The sequence below is a fragment of the Argiope bruennichi genome, chromosome 5, assembly GCF_947563725.1.
Source record: "Argiope bruennichi chromosome 5, qqArgBrue1.1, whole genome shotgun sequence".
Taxonomy (NCBI): domain Eukaryota; kingdom Metazoa; phylum Arthropoda; class Arachnida; order Araneae; family Araneidae; genus Argiope; species Argiope bruennichi.
In genome coordinates, this window is record NC_079155.1 from 29,434,003 (window position 1) to 29,453,858 (window position 19,856).

Genomic DNA, 19,856 nt, shown 5'->3' on the forward strand with positions numbered 1-19,856 from the left:
GACCAATCACAGAGAACAATAGTAAATTTCTTTCAAGCATTATGAGTGGAAGATGTAGAGTTTCCGAAAGGTATGGCTACACTTTCAAAAATTAATTTAAAATAAACGATTTTCATTTGCTGTTTTTTTATGTTCCATAAAGAAAAGATTAAAGTTCTTTTTAATGCAATATCAAACCTCGACGTAGAGGAACATTTGCAAAAAAATTTTACAAAAAAATTTCTCTAGGGAAGCTGGAAGGCAAAGATAGGTTCTTTTACATCCGAGTTACTAACTGGCAATATAAATTGTTGATGTTAGATGAAGATTAGTATTTTGTTTTCGCTGTACATCATTTTCCAGAGGAAATGAAATTCCTCTCTTTATAGGTTCCACGATTTATAGATGTCTATAACTGGAGATAGCTATCAATTGTAATTCAAGATCATGAGCGTTCTATTTGTCACTTAATTAAGTTATTGCTTGGAAATAATTACTGAAACGACTAAATTAATGCACGACTATTAATAAAACAAATCAAGTTAATATAAATAAGAAAACGAAATAATTTAAATTCTTAACTCAAAGAATTGTAGATGTGATTCTATTTTTAGCATGTAATAATCTGCCTCTTCGAGGAAACTATGAAATAGTAGAAACGTCTAATAATGGAAATTTTTATTCGAATAATTAAGTAAATACAACTCTGTGCTTATGGATCATATTCAAAAACAACAAAAAATTCCAAAAATAGAATTGTGCATGATTTAGCATATACATTACAAGAACAAACTATTCCTACATTAGGAAAGGAACATCTTAACAAAATTAAAGACTATACAAAAGTAGCCACATATTACAGTATCCAGATGGATTCTACAGTTGATTTTTTCCATAAAAAACAAACATCCGGTTTTATTAGGTATGTAAATTTTGAAGAGAAAAGATTAAGTATAAATGGGATATTTATAGGTGATTACTGATTGAAGTTACTGATGTGACTGGATAAGGACTAGCGAAAGCTCTATTAGAAATATTAGGTGAGCTTCGCTTAGATATTATGGATTGTAGTGGACAGGCATACGACAACGGTAGCGGAAATATAAAGGTGGACAACGGAAGAGGAAATATAAAGGTGTACAATCTAGAATAATTGCTCTAAATCCACATGCAATTTATATGCCTTGCCTATAAAACTCTTTTAATTTATTAATTTGTAATGCCATTTCCAGAAGTAAATGTGGTAACTTTTTTGGATATTGCAACGTTTATATTGCTTATTTTCTGTTTCTACAAAAAGATGGGCAATTCTACAAATGATTTAAATATTACTCTTAAATCATTCTATGACACTCGTTGGAAAGTCAAAATAGATTCGGTTAAAGCAGTGTATATACAGTTTGAACAAGCTTGTAACGGATTTATTGTTGCAAATGACAATAATACAGCAGTATCCAAAGCTAAAAGTCTAATGGATTCAATTCAAGAAATGACATTCATTTTATGTTTAATAGTATGGTTTGCAATATTTTCCCAAATAGCACTATTAATATACTATTTTGTGTAAAGACAATTGTTATCGACTGGGCTTTTAATTTAGCCAAAAAAGTTAAAACTAACATCCAAGATTTAAGAACAAAATTTAACTCATTTTTAGACGAAGCAAAAACGATACCATGTAATTTTGATCTTTCAGAACAATCTTCTGAAAAATGAATTTGAAAAAGTAAAAAATTACATTTCGAAACAGCAGAAAATGAAATTATAGAAAATCCAGTTGAAGAATTTACATGGTATTTTTTTAATTCTGTAAATGATACTATTGTACAGATAAAAGATAGATTTTAAAGTATTTAAGTTAATCACTGTTATAAACACTCTAGAAAGACCTAAATTAGAAAACTGTCCCAAAAACGTTGTAACGTTTTATGATAACAATGTAGATGAAAACCCAAATTATTGTTTTACTATGGGATTTGATTTTGAATAAAAGAGATTTAAATATCGTTTAACACGTATTGCAATATATATAAATTAATAATTATAAATGTATTAACTGTATTAAAACTTTTTCTTATATTGTCAGTTACTATTATAAATGCTGAGCGCTTTTTCAGTAAATTAAAATTAATAAAGAATTATCTTCAATCAAGCACGTGTGCATAACGCTTAAATGCACTTGCCATACCAAGTACCGAAAAAAAAGTGCCAAAAATTGTAATTTTCCGGAAATAATAGCAAAAACAAAATCACGAATTAAATAAACATGTTTGTTTGTTTCTTATGGCACTTGCCACTGACAAGCCCGCTGTTACGAAGACAGCGATTTAAGCCTGAGGAGGAACGTCTCTTATTTTTTATAGCAGCGCCAACTAGGGCCAAGAGTACGACTTTGCCACTCACGCATCATTCATTCGCTTGCACAACTCCTTTTTACAGGAGGGCACATTCACACATCTCACAGATAGAACAACATAAGAACAACCATGCCCAAACCGGGACTCGAACCCGGGACACCCAGATCACGGGGAAGACGCGCTACCCCTCTACCAGGACGCCGGCAAATAAACATGTAATAACAATATGTCTTCGTATTATTTGTAGAGTTTTATTATTATTATTATTCTTTTCTTTTCTTTTTTTTTTTTTTAACTTTACAAAAAAAAATTAGGGCTCCGAATGATTGCTTGCACCTGGGCCTCTTCGTAGAGAAGGCCGGCTCTGTTTCAGAACTGCGTCTAGAGAAGAAACAAATAGTTTCTGAATAATCATTTCTCTTACCACCCTGAAAAATCTATTAGTAGCCAATATTTGAATTCCTTTCGACATTTTGATAAACAAAATACTGCAGATATCATTTATCAGCAGAAGTAACTGCTATTTTAAAAGTTTTATCGTTTATTTGAGATTGTTCTGCAGATAGCTATAAAATACTCAATGATTCACTCAGCACCCTGGAATCCCTATCATCTTTACAAGCTCGCAGCCCTCTTTTGCTTTTCAACATTTTAAACTTGCATGACAAGCCTATCTAGAAGGGGTTTCAAATTATTTTATGTTGGGTCCTCGTACATGTGGGAATTCCGAAAACTGAAAAGGCTGATATGGAAACTAAATTGGCTGCTACTTTCTTGACAACACAGATTCCTCTTTTTGTCACATTTTGCATTCCAAATGGCAAACTGAACGGGACACACAGATTCGTAATAAGCTTCATACAATTAAGCATACAATAGATCTCTGGCCCACTTTACACAGCAGAAAACTGGACACAATTTTAACTAGGATCAGGATTGGGCACACTCGATTCCCCCACCGACATTTGTTGATGGAGGACCCAACACCATTCTGCTCAGTTTGTGACAATCCTATGTCTGTCCCTTTTACACATTCTTGTAGAATGTCCACGGTTTTCTTTACAGCGTCTTACATATTTTCAGAAATTTCACCCTGATTTGAGAGAGTTGCTTTCCAAAACTTCACATGTTAACCTTTTTAGTTTTCAAAAAATATTGGTTTTGCTAATCATTTATAAACATTAGCTGCGTTTTTTAGTACAGTACCATTTCTTATTTCATTGTTACGCTTTTTCATAACTCATATTTTTACCCTTTTAGACATTTGGATTTTAAAGAGATTCCATGTTTTGAATTTATTATAAATTGATACAAATATTTTAATTTCATGAATGGGTCAAAGCTTAGGCAAAGATGGCTTTTGTGCCATAAAAAAATCCCAACTCAAAGCTACCAACAGGCAAGAAAAAGGCTAATTTTCATAGATGTTCTACTAGTTGGAAAACCATCTAGCACTGATTACTTAACACTGATTATACCTTACCAGACAACAGATAATCCCCTACCCAAACAATTCCCATATGTACTACTATTCATTCAGTTTCATGCCCTTCACGAAGAATCGTGACAACATATTGACCATAAGGAATTTAATCTATTTTGTCATAACCGGCTTATATATATATTGCGACGAATTTTGTTATGAATTCGTAAATTTTTGTCATTATAATTTTTCAAACTCAAGTCATTATAAGATTCTTCCATCAGATTTTCAGCATTTGTGATACTTTGATTTTTTGTGATTTGTGATACTACTGATTTTCTGCATTTGTGAGTTCTACAACAATTAATTGTCAAATACATATTAAAATTTTTTTTGATAACAAAATTTAATTCTTACGTATATTTAAAAAACATTTCAGTTGTTGCTACCATAAATACACGTTCTGCATGTTCTGAATCTGATGCTTGTAATGAAATTTTGTGGCATTAAAACGCAAAATCAAAAATTAGGTATGCAGTTTTATCAAACTAAATAATAAGCTCATTATTTATTTGTTTTCACTCTTAAGTAGCCTCTTAGCCGATGCAATTTGAGAAAACTGCACCGTTGCCCAGGGAACACCACGTGGAGGTGGGCTACTTTCGTTCCCCGCCCACCCACCCTCCATCGCTGCATCCGAAGACAGTTTTGATCTGAAAACTGCATCGGGCAGCCGACGACAGTTTTGATGTTAAACTGCGTCCTTCTGCGACCGGTATCTCACTGGAATATCCAAGGCTAAACAGAACTGGTAGATCTCGAAAGATTCTACCACTGGCACTCCTACAGGAGCCATCCGTGCAGGCAACCCCAGAGCAGAACACAGCTTGTAGACCATATAGGATTCTACAACAGGGATATCTGGCTTCTGGGTTGCAGATGGAGCCAGTTTCGCTGGTAGATCTAAAGCCTGGCAAATCCTAAATACCGTGTAGGAGCGAACCACTGGGACGGATTCGACTCTAGTCGCAGGTGGATCAGATGGTGTATCAACATCTTGATCCAAATCGGGATCGAAAAACAGTTCTCCGATTGAGGGTAAGTGAGGGAACATGTAATATTTAAACAGTTCCAAGATCGTCCAAAGGACAATCCATCCAATGATGGCCGTAGCCTCATTGAAATGTTCAAAAAACGCACTAAGCATAGCTCAGCAAAAAAAAGTCACACAACGATCAGTTGCAAACAGAGAAATGATTCTTAACAGAGCAGCAGAAGGTGGATTCATTGTTTCATCTATTATATTGTTTGTATTTTGTGCGTTTGTTTAGCATTAAACAGTAATATTTCTCGTAACAACAATAATAAGAGTGATTGTTGAAACCTTCTACATCTAATAACAATTGAAGTTTAACCAATGATTATTACGAAGTTAACAATGAAATAAGTCTAATAATCAAACACGGAATACTAGAGGATGGGGCAAAGAGGGGAGTTGATATTTAATTAATTTATATGGGTTTTAATTTATATATATTTCTTCACATATTAACTAGATTTTTCATGAGGGATTTAAAACGAATACTATCGATCGAGATTGAAATTAAATAAAATTTGTAAAAAATGTATTGAGTAAAATTTGAGAACAATATTTCTTTTTCACTTAATAAGTTAAGAATTAAGTTTTTAAGGCAAATTTTCATTTCATATTAGAAATATAGTAATTACTTAAGCAAATGGAAGGTAAAAGAAAGTGAAAATGAAAAGAAAAAAACACACAAAAATATACTGAAAAATAAAATACACTCTAAAATAATGCACAAAAAGCTGCAAATGTTTAATGTCTCGTACATGAGTGTTTAGTGCTTCGTTGTATAATGGAGAAAAACGAGTATGCATTTTGAACGCCCACTTGTCAACCAAATGAAACTCAAAACTCCACACCAAACTATTTTAATAATAAGATCAACTATCGGATTTAATTTTTCTAAGTGGCTGTTACCACATTTAGACATTTGTAAATGTACAGACCGACGTCAGTACAGCGGATTTGGCTCCAAATTTGAAACATATCTATACTTTAGATGTTAAATATGTACAACAAATATTACTCATTTATTATTTTTCTTTTTGTTGTAATCGTGTTAAATTATATTCGGACAACCGGATTGACAGATTTCCTCTGAATGCATTTCGTTCAAAATTTTATAGAAACTTTAAAAATCTGAATTAGAGACCATACACAAATTTTCACACATCAAGCTTAAAACACTTTTGAATAATTATGTTCACGCATATTCGAAAAACATATTTTTTCGAAAAATATGTTTCTTGGGTTTTGGGAGATCTAAAACGTAGTAAAATATGGAGTTCGATTTTTTTTTTAAATTATTATAAGTGCAAACTATAAAATTATATTTAAACTATTATATATAAACTATATTTTTTCAACTATTTTAAGTCAGGGCTAGGCACCCCGTCAACCCATTATTATTTGATTGACTGTTGACTTTTCAATAAGATGGAACTTGTTTGTCATGTTTGACAAGCAACTGTACATTAATCTTAAATCTTTCCGAATCTTTAACTACTGTGTCTTACTACTAACAGTACGAGGCCCGATGGGTCGGGCGTTGGATTAGCTTCCGCTTTGTTGCGAGTTCGAACACTGCCTGTTGAAGACCCTTCATATGACTGATGTAACTATGTAATCCACGCGCATGGTTTAAACTGTAACCCATGTAACTCTGTGTAAATGGCATAAATTTTCGTAGCCACAAAGTTCTCCAGGTCGAGACAATACCGCTAGAAGTACTGGATCAGAGGTGATTGTTATCTGATTCAGGTCTAAATTACGATAAGTGAATGAAATGTATGAATGAAGTACGTCCCGTGAAATGTATGAATGAAGTACGTCCCGTGACGCATGAGTAGCTAAGACGTATCTTTGGCCCTAGATGGCGCTAATGACAAGTGCCATACGCAACAGTGTAAAAAATATCCAGAAGCTGAATTGAATTTTCAAGTATCACAAATAATGCTCAAAACCTGGGAAATGAAATGTAATCATCCATTTTATTAAAATTTAATAATATAGAATGTATTAATTTAATATAATTAGTATTTTTTTTCATGTTCTGTTAAATTAATCTTTAATTAAGAATCTGTTTTATGCATTAAAAAATTAATATTTTGAAAAATGCTGATATAAATAATTTATACACCTTCTTCCTACAATAATCCTTCAAGCTTCATTCATGAATTCAGTCTTAAACCCTTAGAAACCAGAAAGACATCAGAAAAATTGAAATTTCTTCTAAGTAAGAGATTGAGAGCTATTGAAGGTGTTTGTATAGCTGTCGTTAGGTTTTGTCACAAGACTTTTAATCACTGACTTTGTGAAATGTTTCTTGATATTCTTTACCACCGAAATATAATCTTCATGATCCATGTTTACAAGACTTCGTATTTGGAGATTTTTCTCCCTGTGTAAAGACATGTGCAAGCACATTCTTTGGCGTCATATAGCCGATTTTCCATGTAATATCGATGCTAAGGTAGACTTAGTGTTTGGCGATTTTTCTCCTTGTTGTTTAACATTTTCATCGCGAGGGACGAGATAACTCGTCTTCCAGGAGTATTCGTTATGCACGAAGGATGAGATAACTGATCCTCTACTCCAGGTTTTTATGTATTATGGCAGCGTCTTATATAAAATTAGTATATATATAAGAGAGAGCGGCGCAGACTCAGGATGGGACAAAGGCCCATCATTGCAGCGATGAAAGTTTTAAAAATATTATGCATAAACATTTTTTTTTTTTTTTTTTCGCTTCAGTATTTTGGTTGGTCGCATGATACACGATGGTGTAACAGAATTTTGTATTTAACCAATTATTTTCCACCATTGTAAAATCATATGCATGCACCTTTCTTGGCTTCAGATTGTCAACTGGCCGTGCGATAACGATAGGGTTACATGATAAATGCATGCTAACATGCATTTCCAATTCCTATTAACTATTCCAACTATATTTCCAATCCCATTTAACTATTCCAATGTGGACGCATAAAGAAATAAAACTTCCTATTTGATGATTTTTCTCCTTATATAAGAATATATGCATGCACAATTTTTTGGCGTCAGTATTTCAGTTTGGTCACATGATACAAGATGATGTAACAGAATTTTGTATTTAGCCAATTATTCCCCAGCATGTGCATGCACATTTCTTGGCCTCAGATAGTCATCTGGATATGCAATAACGATAGGGTTGCATGACAATTGCATGATAATTTGATTATTATTTCAATGTGACAAAGAAATAGATATTGAATACGGTCCACATATAAGCAAACAGAATGCATTCGAAGTTTAATGTTTAACAACAATGTAGCCTGGTATAGTTTTTTTTTTCATTTATTGTTCCTTAATGTAATAATTACATTGTAAACGCATATATTTGTAAAGGATTATTGTAAAGGATTTATTTTCATTTTAGCCAGTTGACTGAAATGACCTAAAATATTTTTTCTCGTGCAAGAATTTCGTCTTATTAGCAAGAAATGAAAACGAATATAGTTAATCCCTAAAAGAAGTTTTGATTATCAAGATTTAGCAAATAATAAATACTGGAGAAGTATTATTTGCTAAATATTGAAACTTTTCCATTCAGAGTTTCAAAATACTATTTAAAAAGAAGGCGCCTTTTTTTATTCATTCAATGAAAATTTTTTTGAAAAATTAAGAAACACAGAATTATAAATGCTGACGGAAAAAAAAATGATTGCCGAAATGTCAAGTCTTTGCTTGTGAAATTTGATCTTTCATGTGTGATTTTTATAAAAATTGTGTTTATTTATTTCAGAAAATAATATGATCTCATTAGCTAACGTAGGCAGACCGGCCATCTGGGGGGTGCGGCGAGTGCAATGCATCGGGGCCCACAGTTGAGGGTGACCCCGACATGATCAAGAAACCAAAATAAAGTTCTGAACAGTAATAGCAAAATGAAAAGAATAGATAAAGAAATTTTATCGAAACAATCGATGGGTTTGTAAGTATACGAATTTTACAGATATATTACAGTTTTGCGCAAGTGTGCAACATATTATAAACATAAAATAAAGTCAGTTACCTCACCTACTAGATTAAATTGCATATATTACCTTGATAATTCATACTATAAAATGTTTAGTATTGTTAGATATAATCATGTTCATGCCAAGGTAATATCTCTCTGGGTGTCAAGACTCTAGAATAAGCGCTCTAAACCCTCATGTAATTTGTGTGCCTTGTCTATGACACACTCTTTTAATTTATTAAGACACCGCTTCTAGCAGTACAAATTGTAATTTCGTTTAGATATTTCAAAGTTTATATTGTTTATTTTCTGTTTCTACAAAAAAATTGATAAATTCTATAAAAGCGTTTAAACATTACTCTTAAATCATTATCGGCACTCGTTGGTAAGCCAAAATAGATAGGGTTAAAGCAGTATATATACAGTTTGAGAAAACTTGTAATACTAATTGGATTCAATACAAGAAATGACACTTATTTTATGTTTAATGATATGGTTTACAATATCGTCCAAAATTAGCACTATCAATAAACTATTTCAAATAAAAACAGTTGTTCTCGACTGGGTTTTTAATTTAGTCAATAAAATTAAAACTGAAATCTAAAATTTAACTCATTTTTAGACGAAACCAAAGCGATAGCAGGTAATTTAAATGGTTCAAAACATTTTTTTCCCGCAAAAAACGAATTTGAAAAAAAGAGAAAAATTGTATTTTGAAACAGCAGAAGATGAAAATATAGAAAACCCGGTTGAGGAATTTAGATGTTATTTCTTTAACTCTGTAACCGATACTGTTATTGTACAGATAGAAGATATATTTAAAAGTATTTCAAATTAATCACTGATATAAACACTCTAGAGAAACATGAATTAGAAAAATGTCTCCAAAAACTTCGTAACTTTTTATGATAACAATACAGATGAAAACCTAATCCAAGTAATTGTTTTGCTACTTAATTTATTTTGAATGAAAGAGATTTAAATAAAGCTTAACACGTATTGCAATATAGACTAATTAATAATTATTTATTTTTAAATGTATTTACTGTGTTAAAACTTTTTCTTATATTGTCAGTTACTATAATAAATGCTGAGCGCTCTTTCAGCAAATTAAAATCAATAAAAATTGTCTTCAATCAAGCATGTCTGCATAACGCATGAATGCGCTCCTTATACTAAGCATCGAAATGAAATTGCAAAAATTTTTAATTTTCCTGAAGCAATTAATAGCGAAAACAAAATCGCGCATTAAATAAACTTCCAATAATAATATTTGTTCATATTTGTTTTGAATTGTTTGTTCATATTTGTTACTTTGCAAAAAATTTAGGGCCTCAAATGGCTTTTTTCACTCGGGCCCCTTCATAGAGAAGGCCGGCTCTGATTCCACATCATTAAAATACAGATTTGCATGAAACTTTTAATCACATGCCATTCAATAAAAAGTTACAAGAAGTTCCCCAATGTAGAATTTGGTCCTAAAAACTCTTAAAAGTAAATTTTTAAACTTCTAATAAAATATTCTAATGCAACATATTGTTTATCAAACATATTCGTAACTTTTTTTACGAATACGAATTTACGAATTTATACATATTGCAAATACCCACCTTTGTTGATAGTTGATTTCCAGAATTAAGTTAAATGAACATCTAAATATTTTTTATAATTAGATATTAATGGCTTCCTCTATTAAATATTTTTAAACTAAAAATTTCAAAAGACAGATAACTCATACTATTTTAGAATTACACCGTTTTATTCATTATGTTATGCATTTCCCTAATTCTCTTCCTTTATATATCCAATTTTATCACTGGAATAAACGGCAATATATAAAAATATGTATATTTTTAAAAATGTTCATCATTATTTAATTTTGAATTTTATTCTTAATTGTAAGTAAAACAAAATGTCAAACATTTTATGCAAAACGTGTCTAATAGTAAAATTTACACAACATGGAAAAATAAATCGAATTCTCATATTTTGATCATTAATTATGAAAAAAAAAATGAACAGAATGGAGATAAACAAAGAAAATGATATTTCATAAAAATTCAATAAATATAAAATATATATATATACACCAGGAAAGAAAGAAAAAACTGCTGTCACCGAAATGATAATGAAAAAATATCGAACAGGATAAACAAAGAAAATATTTCATAAAAATTCATTAACAATAAAAAATTCTAAGCAGAAAAAAAAATTGATATTATTGAAATAATGATATTTTGAATTTTAAGGTGGTGTAAAAATCAATTTTGTTTTGTATTATTTCGGAACGTATAAGAAGGAAAAAACCGTTGAAATTTTGCATAATCTATACTTATAATAAAGCTCAATGTGTGTGTGTGTGTGTGTTGGCGCTCTACAGGCCAGGTCATTTGACATACAGCTATCAAATTTGGTACATGTATACCTTAGAGGTCGGGAATGTGCACCTGGGGTCCCTTTTTTTGAAATTTTAATTAAAATTTAAATTACTAATTAAAAACTAACTTTTCCGCCAAAAAAATCTTCCGTTGTCCCCACCGCCAAATGAGTAAGGCTTCAATTTTTTTTTTCTCCCAACAGTAATGAGGCTAGGGTTAAAATTTTTCGGCGGATTATTTCAAACGATTCTGTTTATTTTCTTAATGTTTTATGCATTTAAAATTAAACATTGTTAATGAATCCATGTTTCAGATTCATTCTTAAGTACTTTTGAATTAAAATAACACAGAATAAAGGAAATTAAAAATGTATAATCTGCATAGCGTTATCCCAACTGGCGTAGAAAAATTCACGCATTTGCGTTACCGGAGCTGGCGAAGAAAATTCACGCATGCGCATTCTGATTGTTGCCATGACAACCGTTATGAACGGATGATTTAAATTATTTTTAGGTTAGTTGCATGCTTTTGTAAATAAATTGTATTTATGTTAGTTATATATTTTTTGTATATGCTTATAGTTTTAAGTACATCATTTTTTAAGTAGATTTTTTTAACCTGTTTTCAATTATTTAAATTATTTTTAGGTTAGTTGCATGCTTTTGTAATTAAATTGTATTTATGTTAGTTATATATTTTTTTGTATATGCTTATAGTTTTAAGTACATCGTTTTTTAAGTAGTTTTTTAAACCTGTTTTCGACCGATTATTTTAAACGATTCATTTTATTTTCTTAAAGTTTGATGCATTTAAAATTAAACATTGTTAATGAATCGATCTGTTCATGATGAATCTGAGAAAATTTTGTTGACAAATTCTTGAGATATTACATAATTTAAGAAGGATATTCTTTAGTGCCCATAAAGTTTACACGCTGAGTGACTCTATTATCAGTAATCATATTATTAAAAAAAATGCTTTGTTTCAGTAAAAAATATTATTATATTAATTGCAGTTCAGTCATTTCCATTTTAATTTTAAGCATAAATTCTACCGGAACTAACAGAAAATTAGAGAGATACATATTATGTTATGGCTGACGGACTTTATATTATTATGAGTGAATTACATGACTATCAAAATTTGAAGCTTTAAAATATTTGATGAAGAAGCTATTAAAGTAGGAATTACATAAAATATTTAATTATTAAAATTTTAACGAGCATTAAGATTGGGGAACCGGCTGGTCGCCAAAGGCGGCTAGTTTTTTAATAATTACAAGTTTAATTCATTTTTTAATTGCTCTAAGGGGGACATTCTTACCATCCAAAATATATATTTGTCAAATTTGGCAGCTCTAAACAGTTTTATTGATAGAACACCAACATTCAAACACATATTCATCTATATTAATAGTAAGGATTCAGTAGAAAATGACTAGGAATTCCCCAGTTTAGGGTTATACATTCCTAGGAATAAAAATTTAAAAAATCCAATAAAATAATCTAGTACAAAGCATTATTTATCAATAGATTTTTATTAACAAAATGCAAAGATCATTAAAACTTTTTACAATAACAATAGTTTGATCAATTTGATCAGTTAGTTACAGATTATAATCAAGCATATTTTCCTAATCATCAAGAGTTCGAATTTTAAAACTAGATTTTATATACAAACAGCTACAAAAGTTTAAGTATAATCACACAGTTGCATGCGGAGGCATCTCATAATACTAGAGTGAAGAAATTCTAATCATAAAAATTGAAACAAGAATACTTCTCCGAATACTGATTTTTCTTTAAATAAAAGGCGAGAATTTTATATAAAGACTAGATAGTAAAAAGAAGACAGTAGCAATTGAAGAAATTTACAGAGATGCAAAAGCCTCACTCAAAAAACTTACCTATTAAAAATTCATAGTAAGTAAAGTATACTTACTAAGTTCATTAATTCGGTTAATAGTTTAAAATTTTTAACTTTTAAAAATAAATACACACTTGTATTTCTCATTACAATATTCATGCATATGCAAAACTTACATCATGCATGAAATAATATACATTTCCAATAAGACTCTAAATCTCTTTTCTTTCCCTGTATGAATGAATTGCATAGATTCTTATTAGAGAGTAAAATGTTCATTTTATTGCTTAATAATGAGCAAATTCTAGTCTTTAAAATATTTTATTCGATAAAATTCTAAATAGAGCTTGAAGAGACATTCAAGCATTGAGTATTACAGACATAATGAAAAAAAAAATTGGATAGAGTTGCTTTTGTTTTTGTGTAGACCACAACTATGACTTAACACTAAAATATAATAAAAAGAAGGAAAAAAATAATTACATGCAACAATTAATTAATTGTTGATATGTTGAATTTTCAGTATTCATTTATTGTAGCTGTTGGCAATAAAAATTGGTTAATAATAAGTTGTTGATTGAAAACCATTTGCATAAAGAAGAGGGAGAAAAAAAATAACTGTTTTTTTTTTTTTTTTTTTTTTGCTGTTGTTGTTTTACATTTGCTGAAATATTAAAACAAATCCTTCTAGAATAATAAAATTACAAAATAATTCCAATTTTATAAATATATTAATAGTGGTGTTCAATTAATTACAGCTTTAATTATAAATTAATATAAAGTCACATTAAAACAGATTTAATATACAGATTATTACAAATTAATTAATTACAGATTTCTCATGCTGATTTAAAAATAGAATCATGAAAAGTATTATATGGAATAAATGCTGAAAATCATGTAGCAGATTTTGGATTTCATACATAAATTTACTAATTTGAAAATGTTATAAAATTGGACTAATGTTATTTCATTCCTACTAATAAATATCTACAAAATACCTAAAAATAGCTGCAAAAGAAAAGAAAATACACATGTAAAAAAATGAAAGCATAACCTATGCATATTATAAAATGTGAAACAGTAAATATATTCAACACATTTTTGTAATTATTTAAAAATTGAAATTGTTATGAAAGTTAAGTATTATGGGGATTAAACATTGTAACATTCCATGATTTCAATTTGTAAAAGTAAGAAAGAAGACAATTTTTGAGATTCTTCATCTGATTCTACTATTATAATCTACAATAATTCAAAACTGCACGTATTCCTAGTATTTTTTTCATTGCAATTGTATCTGGTATAACATAACATTATTATAATTTTAGAATATGAAAAATTTTGTTTGATTATCATAAATGCATGATTAAATGTAATTGAATATTTACATTAATGTCATGGTAGTTCCTGAAACAAATATATGAAATTACTAGAAAACTTTCAAGATTCGATAATGAAGAAAAATCTTAAAATGTGACACATCCATACATTTACTTTTATAATAAAAAAGAAATAGGATTAAAAACATAAACATGGAAATAAATGTATTAAATCACTCAGAATGTATCTATTCTTGTACAATCAAAATTATAAAATTTGAAGGACAAAAAATTAATTTCAAGTTTAAATCTCAATGTAGAATGGAGTCTTTTAATTTAATACAAAGTAGTTAACATTTTCCCACCATACTTGTTTTACATTTGTGTCCATTTTCAAACAGACAAGAAATTATAAAAATTGTATAAAATAATATTTAGAAGAAAATTTATGAAAGTCTAAAATAAATTGTAAACTAAATACAATATGGAAAAAAAAACAAAAACATTCTATTAACATGCAAGAATTAGATTAAAGTGCATTAGTAAACTAACATTCCTTCTTTTTTTTAATTAAAATTTTAAAAGAGGGAAAAAAACGTAAAAATGTTTTTCACATATACAAAAAAACACAAACACTAAAAAAAAGTTCAAAAATCCAACAAGGGGGAAAAATTCGGCATTTCTTATTTTGTGCCATTTTTGCACAATATTCAACAAAAGAAAAAACATCATTAAAAAAAATCAATGATCTACAACAAAACTACCAATTCTGGCTATTGAAGTTTTAAATAAGCTCTTTTTAAGTGCTGACATAATCACACAAAGATAATGTACAAAATCACATTCATTAACGATGAACCTAAACAGTGAATGTTCACTTTAACACAGTATTAAACATGAAAGAGAAATGTTACTAGAAACATTATTTTACACTGCAGCTATCGCTTATCGTCTTCATCGTTTTCTTCATCGGTCGTTGTGTTGCAGCTCATACTCAAGTCATCCAAACTTCCAATGGAAGGGACCTTGTTGACTTCGCCATCAGAACAGTTTTGGCTGAGGTTACCATCAGGTGATGAATGCCCAGTTTCAGGAGTTGTGCTGCTCCCACCAGCAAAATGATTGCACTGCTGATTTATACCTAAATAATATTTGAAGAAATTGTAAAAGCAAAAATTTACTTAATGTACTCAAATATAGCACTTGGTAAAATATTACTTTCAAAATGTTATATGTAAAATATTTGAATATAAATAAAAATCGTTGTAACTATGTATGTCTACTGTATGCCTTAAACAATTGCGGCGATTTCAACCAAATTTAGAACACTTATTATTTAAACCCTCTCAATTCCACCCAGGCGGTTTGAGAATGTATCCTATAACTGCAAAGTGGGTCGGTTTCGGGCGCCTGCTTGCCGTTTTAGGGGAGATGGGTATTAAAAGCGACTACTCTATTAAACACTCCAGGAGGTCCTCGTTATCTTCGACAATTGCGGCTTTTTCACAGTAGTTTCCCCTGTGTCTTAGGGCGGTAGGAGTCGAGGAGGGATTCATTATAGTCTGTATTTTCTGTAGGCGGTTCAAGGTCACATTTTCTACCGCGTTACTAGTACGAGATAACCAATAACGAGATAGAAAATGTGGCCTTGAACCGCCTACAGAAAATACACAGACTATAAATAGGTTTGGCGTATATTTTGTACTTTGAAAGGGTTTTAGTTTCTATTTTGATGTGTTGTTAGCTCAAAATTGGAAAGATTTTTTGGCCATTTATAAAAACATTTCCCCTGAAGTGCTCTGTTAACGTGGAATGGTATATAAGAATACCGACAAGTTGTTTATTTTTCGGATAAGCATCAGAAGCTCTTTTCAGTATTAAGACTATTGTAATGATATAAAGACAAATTATTGCATTGTCACTGCGGCCTTTCACATGGCAGTTTTCTCACAAAATGTGTAGCGACTCTTGTTACTGTAGATGGAAGTCGTTTTACACTCCAAACGTCTTATTCTGTCATCAAAGGACTATTGGAATTTCTGAGGCCGAGTACAAATTACTGCTTTCAAAATAGCATTAAAAGATTGGGAGTATTCTTTATCGCCCACTTCGCAGAGTGAGATAAGTTATATAAATACTGAGTTTTTTTTTCGAATGCCATTCTGAAAATTTCTCTTCAGTTGTGAATTTCTACTCTATTTTACGTATTGGGAATCGGGTTTTTGGATTATCAGAGTAATTTTTGCATTGGAAAGACTTATTATTTCTTCTTTATGAGTAAAAAAAATTGTGAACACACTGAAGAAGAAATTAAAGCAATTTTACTTGCTTCTGATGAAAGTGACAGTGATCTATCAGCGAAGATGATGGTTGGCCAAAAATGATACTTTAGCTCATCTCTCGTTTATTCTAAACAAAGAAGCAGGAGATGAAACTAACGAGGATCAAATGAACGAGAGAGATAGAGATAAGGAGTCAGAAAATGTTATATAATTTATTTATTATCAAAAATTTGCAAGTGGTTCCCTCGTGCGTAAATTTGTAGAAATTTAATATGGAACTTCCATTCAAAAATTTATCTTGTCTTAACAATACTATAGAAAACTTCACATAACCTTTTAAAATCAGAAATTCAGCATGACAGTTTATACTAAAAAAGTAATATTTCTGATGAATGTAATAATAAATGTGCTAAATCTTCATACTTAGTTTATGAATAATGTAATAGTGATGAATGTTTTAGTAAAATGTTCAGGCTGAAAACTGAAGGAATGCATTTTCGAAATATATTTCGCTGAGTAAATTTTTCCCCGAATTTTATTTCATAAATTTTTGTATTTCAGTATTAAATGAAATTTTAAAAATATGTTATCTCATCTATTGTTTCGATAGATGAGATATATAACGTTTGACGTAATATATTCCCTTGGTTAGACAAAAATTTTAAAAGTTATATTTTAAAAGATTAGTAAAAATGAGAGGCAAAATAAAGATATTTTTGGAATGCATATTTACCCCTACATTCTTTTTCACTATCGAAAATGCAAAATAATATTTTATATTTAAAAATTCAATAAAGATAACTGTTTAAATTTTAAAAAAAATGCTAAAGAAAATAAAAAAATCTTAGCTGAGTGTTGAAAGAACGTATTATTTCCGAAATGTCTTTTGAAAAGTGCAATAACATTTTTTTTTTTATTCAACGAAACTTTTTATTTCGGTATAAAATGAAGATTTAAAACATTAGCTCGTCTATCACTGAATTGCACTGACATCTATACTATGTAAAAATTATACTAATTGCATTGATATATGCACAATGTATGTTCTACATTACTATGTAAAAAATTTTTATATGGTAATATATAACATATTATTTAATTTTAGCAAAAAAAAAAAAAAAAAAAAAATGTAAAAGCCTATTGAAAATTAGATGAAACATAAAGATGTTTTTGAAATTGCTAGTAACGTCAGTTTTTAATGGTTTGGAAGCTTAACATAAAACTTAAAAACTATTTTCTAAATTATAGAATAAATTTTAAATTTAAAAAAAAATCCCCCACAAAGACGATGAGAGAAACGCTTCACACTAAAAAATATAAATACATTAGAATAAAACTCTTAAGCTGATAGAAAATGAATCTCGTTGTCGAAAACAGCAAGGCTATTACTCAAGGTAGAGTGTCGACAGATTTATTACATCGGAGTGAGGGGGGTAAATGCCCCTCAGCTTGGAAGAGTCTATGTCTTCCAGAAACACGCAGAGAAAGTCTGGATGTTAAAGGTAGTGCCGCTTGAAAAGTGCTTGGATGTTAAAGAGTTAATGGAAGAGAAAAAAATATATATTGTCAACTTTTAAAAGAGCAAAATTTAACTAAATATTCAATTAATTCAAAATTAACCAAGATTTTGTTGTTGTTCTTAAATAAGTTTAGTGTAAACCGTTCCTCAAGAAATATTCTTAAGCCATCTAAAAATTGCAAATTTTATCTTTCCAATGATGCTAGTTTCATTCTTGTGCATTTTCCCCCATTTTTATTATTTTCAAAATTAAATAAATAATTGAATAAATGCAGACAATTCTCGAATAAGTAAATGTGTAAACACTCCACTGTTACACAACAGACTTTGTACTTCTTTATATTTATTTTTGATATTACTTTATAATATTTTAAATATTTTTGGTGATGTTTTTTATTGAATTTAAAAGACAGCCTGAACGATAATTGTAACAATATTTTTTATTCTTGAGGAATAAAGATTACTCATTAAGAACTTTACCAGAATACTTTAACAGAATTCTAGAACACTAAAAGAAAAGTTTAAAAGCAGATGATTCACAATTTATATCAGAAACAATTATTGATAAAGAAAAAAATTAACTTTAAGTGATGTTAAAAATCATATGGTTCAGTTGATATTGGCCTTTAAATATATTTTAGATGATAAAAAGATTTCATGTACATAATATTTTATACAAAAGTAGTTTTTACATTAAAAATACTAGACATGAAATTATATTCTAATTCTGAACAATGCCGAGTATATAAATAGTAGGAAATATTCCTGGCCATATGTTGAAAAGTATATAGGTTGAGAAAGCCCTCCTATATCTTCTTTCTCCTACTTTAATGATAATAAATAATGCTTCTTTTCAAAGTGTATTCTTATTTTGCAATTTTGGGGTTGCGTTCATTTTTTTTTTTTTTTAATAAAAACATGATTGTAAAAGGAAAAAATTTAGAATTTAAGCTTAGAATCCTATTAATAGAACAATTATTTTACTGACTACACCAAAAACACTACATTAATTTTTTCTTCTTCTCCCCCCCCCCTTATTTTTCTTTGCTTTATTTTATAAATCAATATATATTCTATATATTCTCAAATTCCTAAATAATTTTCAATATGTATATACTACCCATTAGCCAGACTTTGATATAATGCTACAAAATACAATATTTGAGGTTGAGAAAATCGTTACAGTTTTTACTATTTATATATTTTTAATGCCATGATGACCATATGGAAATTTTCATAATTCTAATATTTAAAACATTTTTGAGTATTGACTAATTTCTGTAAAATATCTATTTGCTCTGAATTTTTAATTAATGAATGAAAAAAATGATTAATGTTCATATTATTTATATAAGTGTATTTCATTAAGTGTGCAGTATATTAGGTGTGTAGTGAAAATGATGATTATGAGTAATCAGTTTAACAGTGAGTGGGAAAATGAATGCATGTACCATTGTGTCTGAAAGTTGTAGAAAAAAAATTCCAAAATCAGTGAATTTCTATTTAAAATGCAATTCCATAATGCAGAAACTGATTTACGATGTTTATGCTAGTTAAATTCTGCATAAATAAATAAATAACTAAAAAAAACATTAGGATCACAATAATACATAATATAGACTTTCCCATACTGTCAATTCAAGTTG

The 19,856-nt window shown here is 29.4% G+C and overlaps 1 protein-coding gene across 9 annotated transcripts in view; it reads right to left on the minus strand.

Moving 5' to 3' along the window:
• Positions 1-12,774: 12,774 nt before the first annotated feature.
• The window catches only part of LOC129969301 (homeobox protein PKNOX1-like), a 42,700-nt gene continuing 35,618 nt past the window's right edge, over positions 12,775-19,856 (minus strand). For 5 of the 9 annotated variants that reach the window (XM_056083806.1, XM_056083802.1, XM_056083803.1 and 2 more), the window contains one exon: positions 12,776-15,550. In XM_056083806.1, coding sequence (XP_055939781.1) covers positions 15,348-15,550 — 203 coding nt within the window. In that variant the 3' untranslated portion in view covers positions 12,776-15,347. Of the gene's footprint in view, positions 15,551-19,856 lie in introns of all 9 variants that reach the window. The other 4 variants (XM_056083807.1, XM_056083809.1, XM_056083800.1 and 1 more) reach the window with 1 other exon arrangement.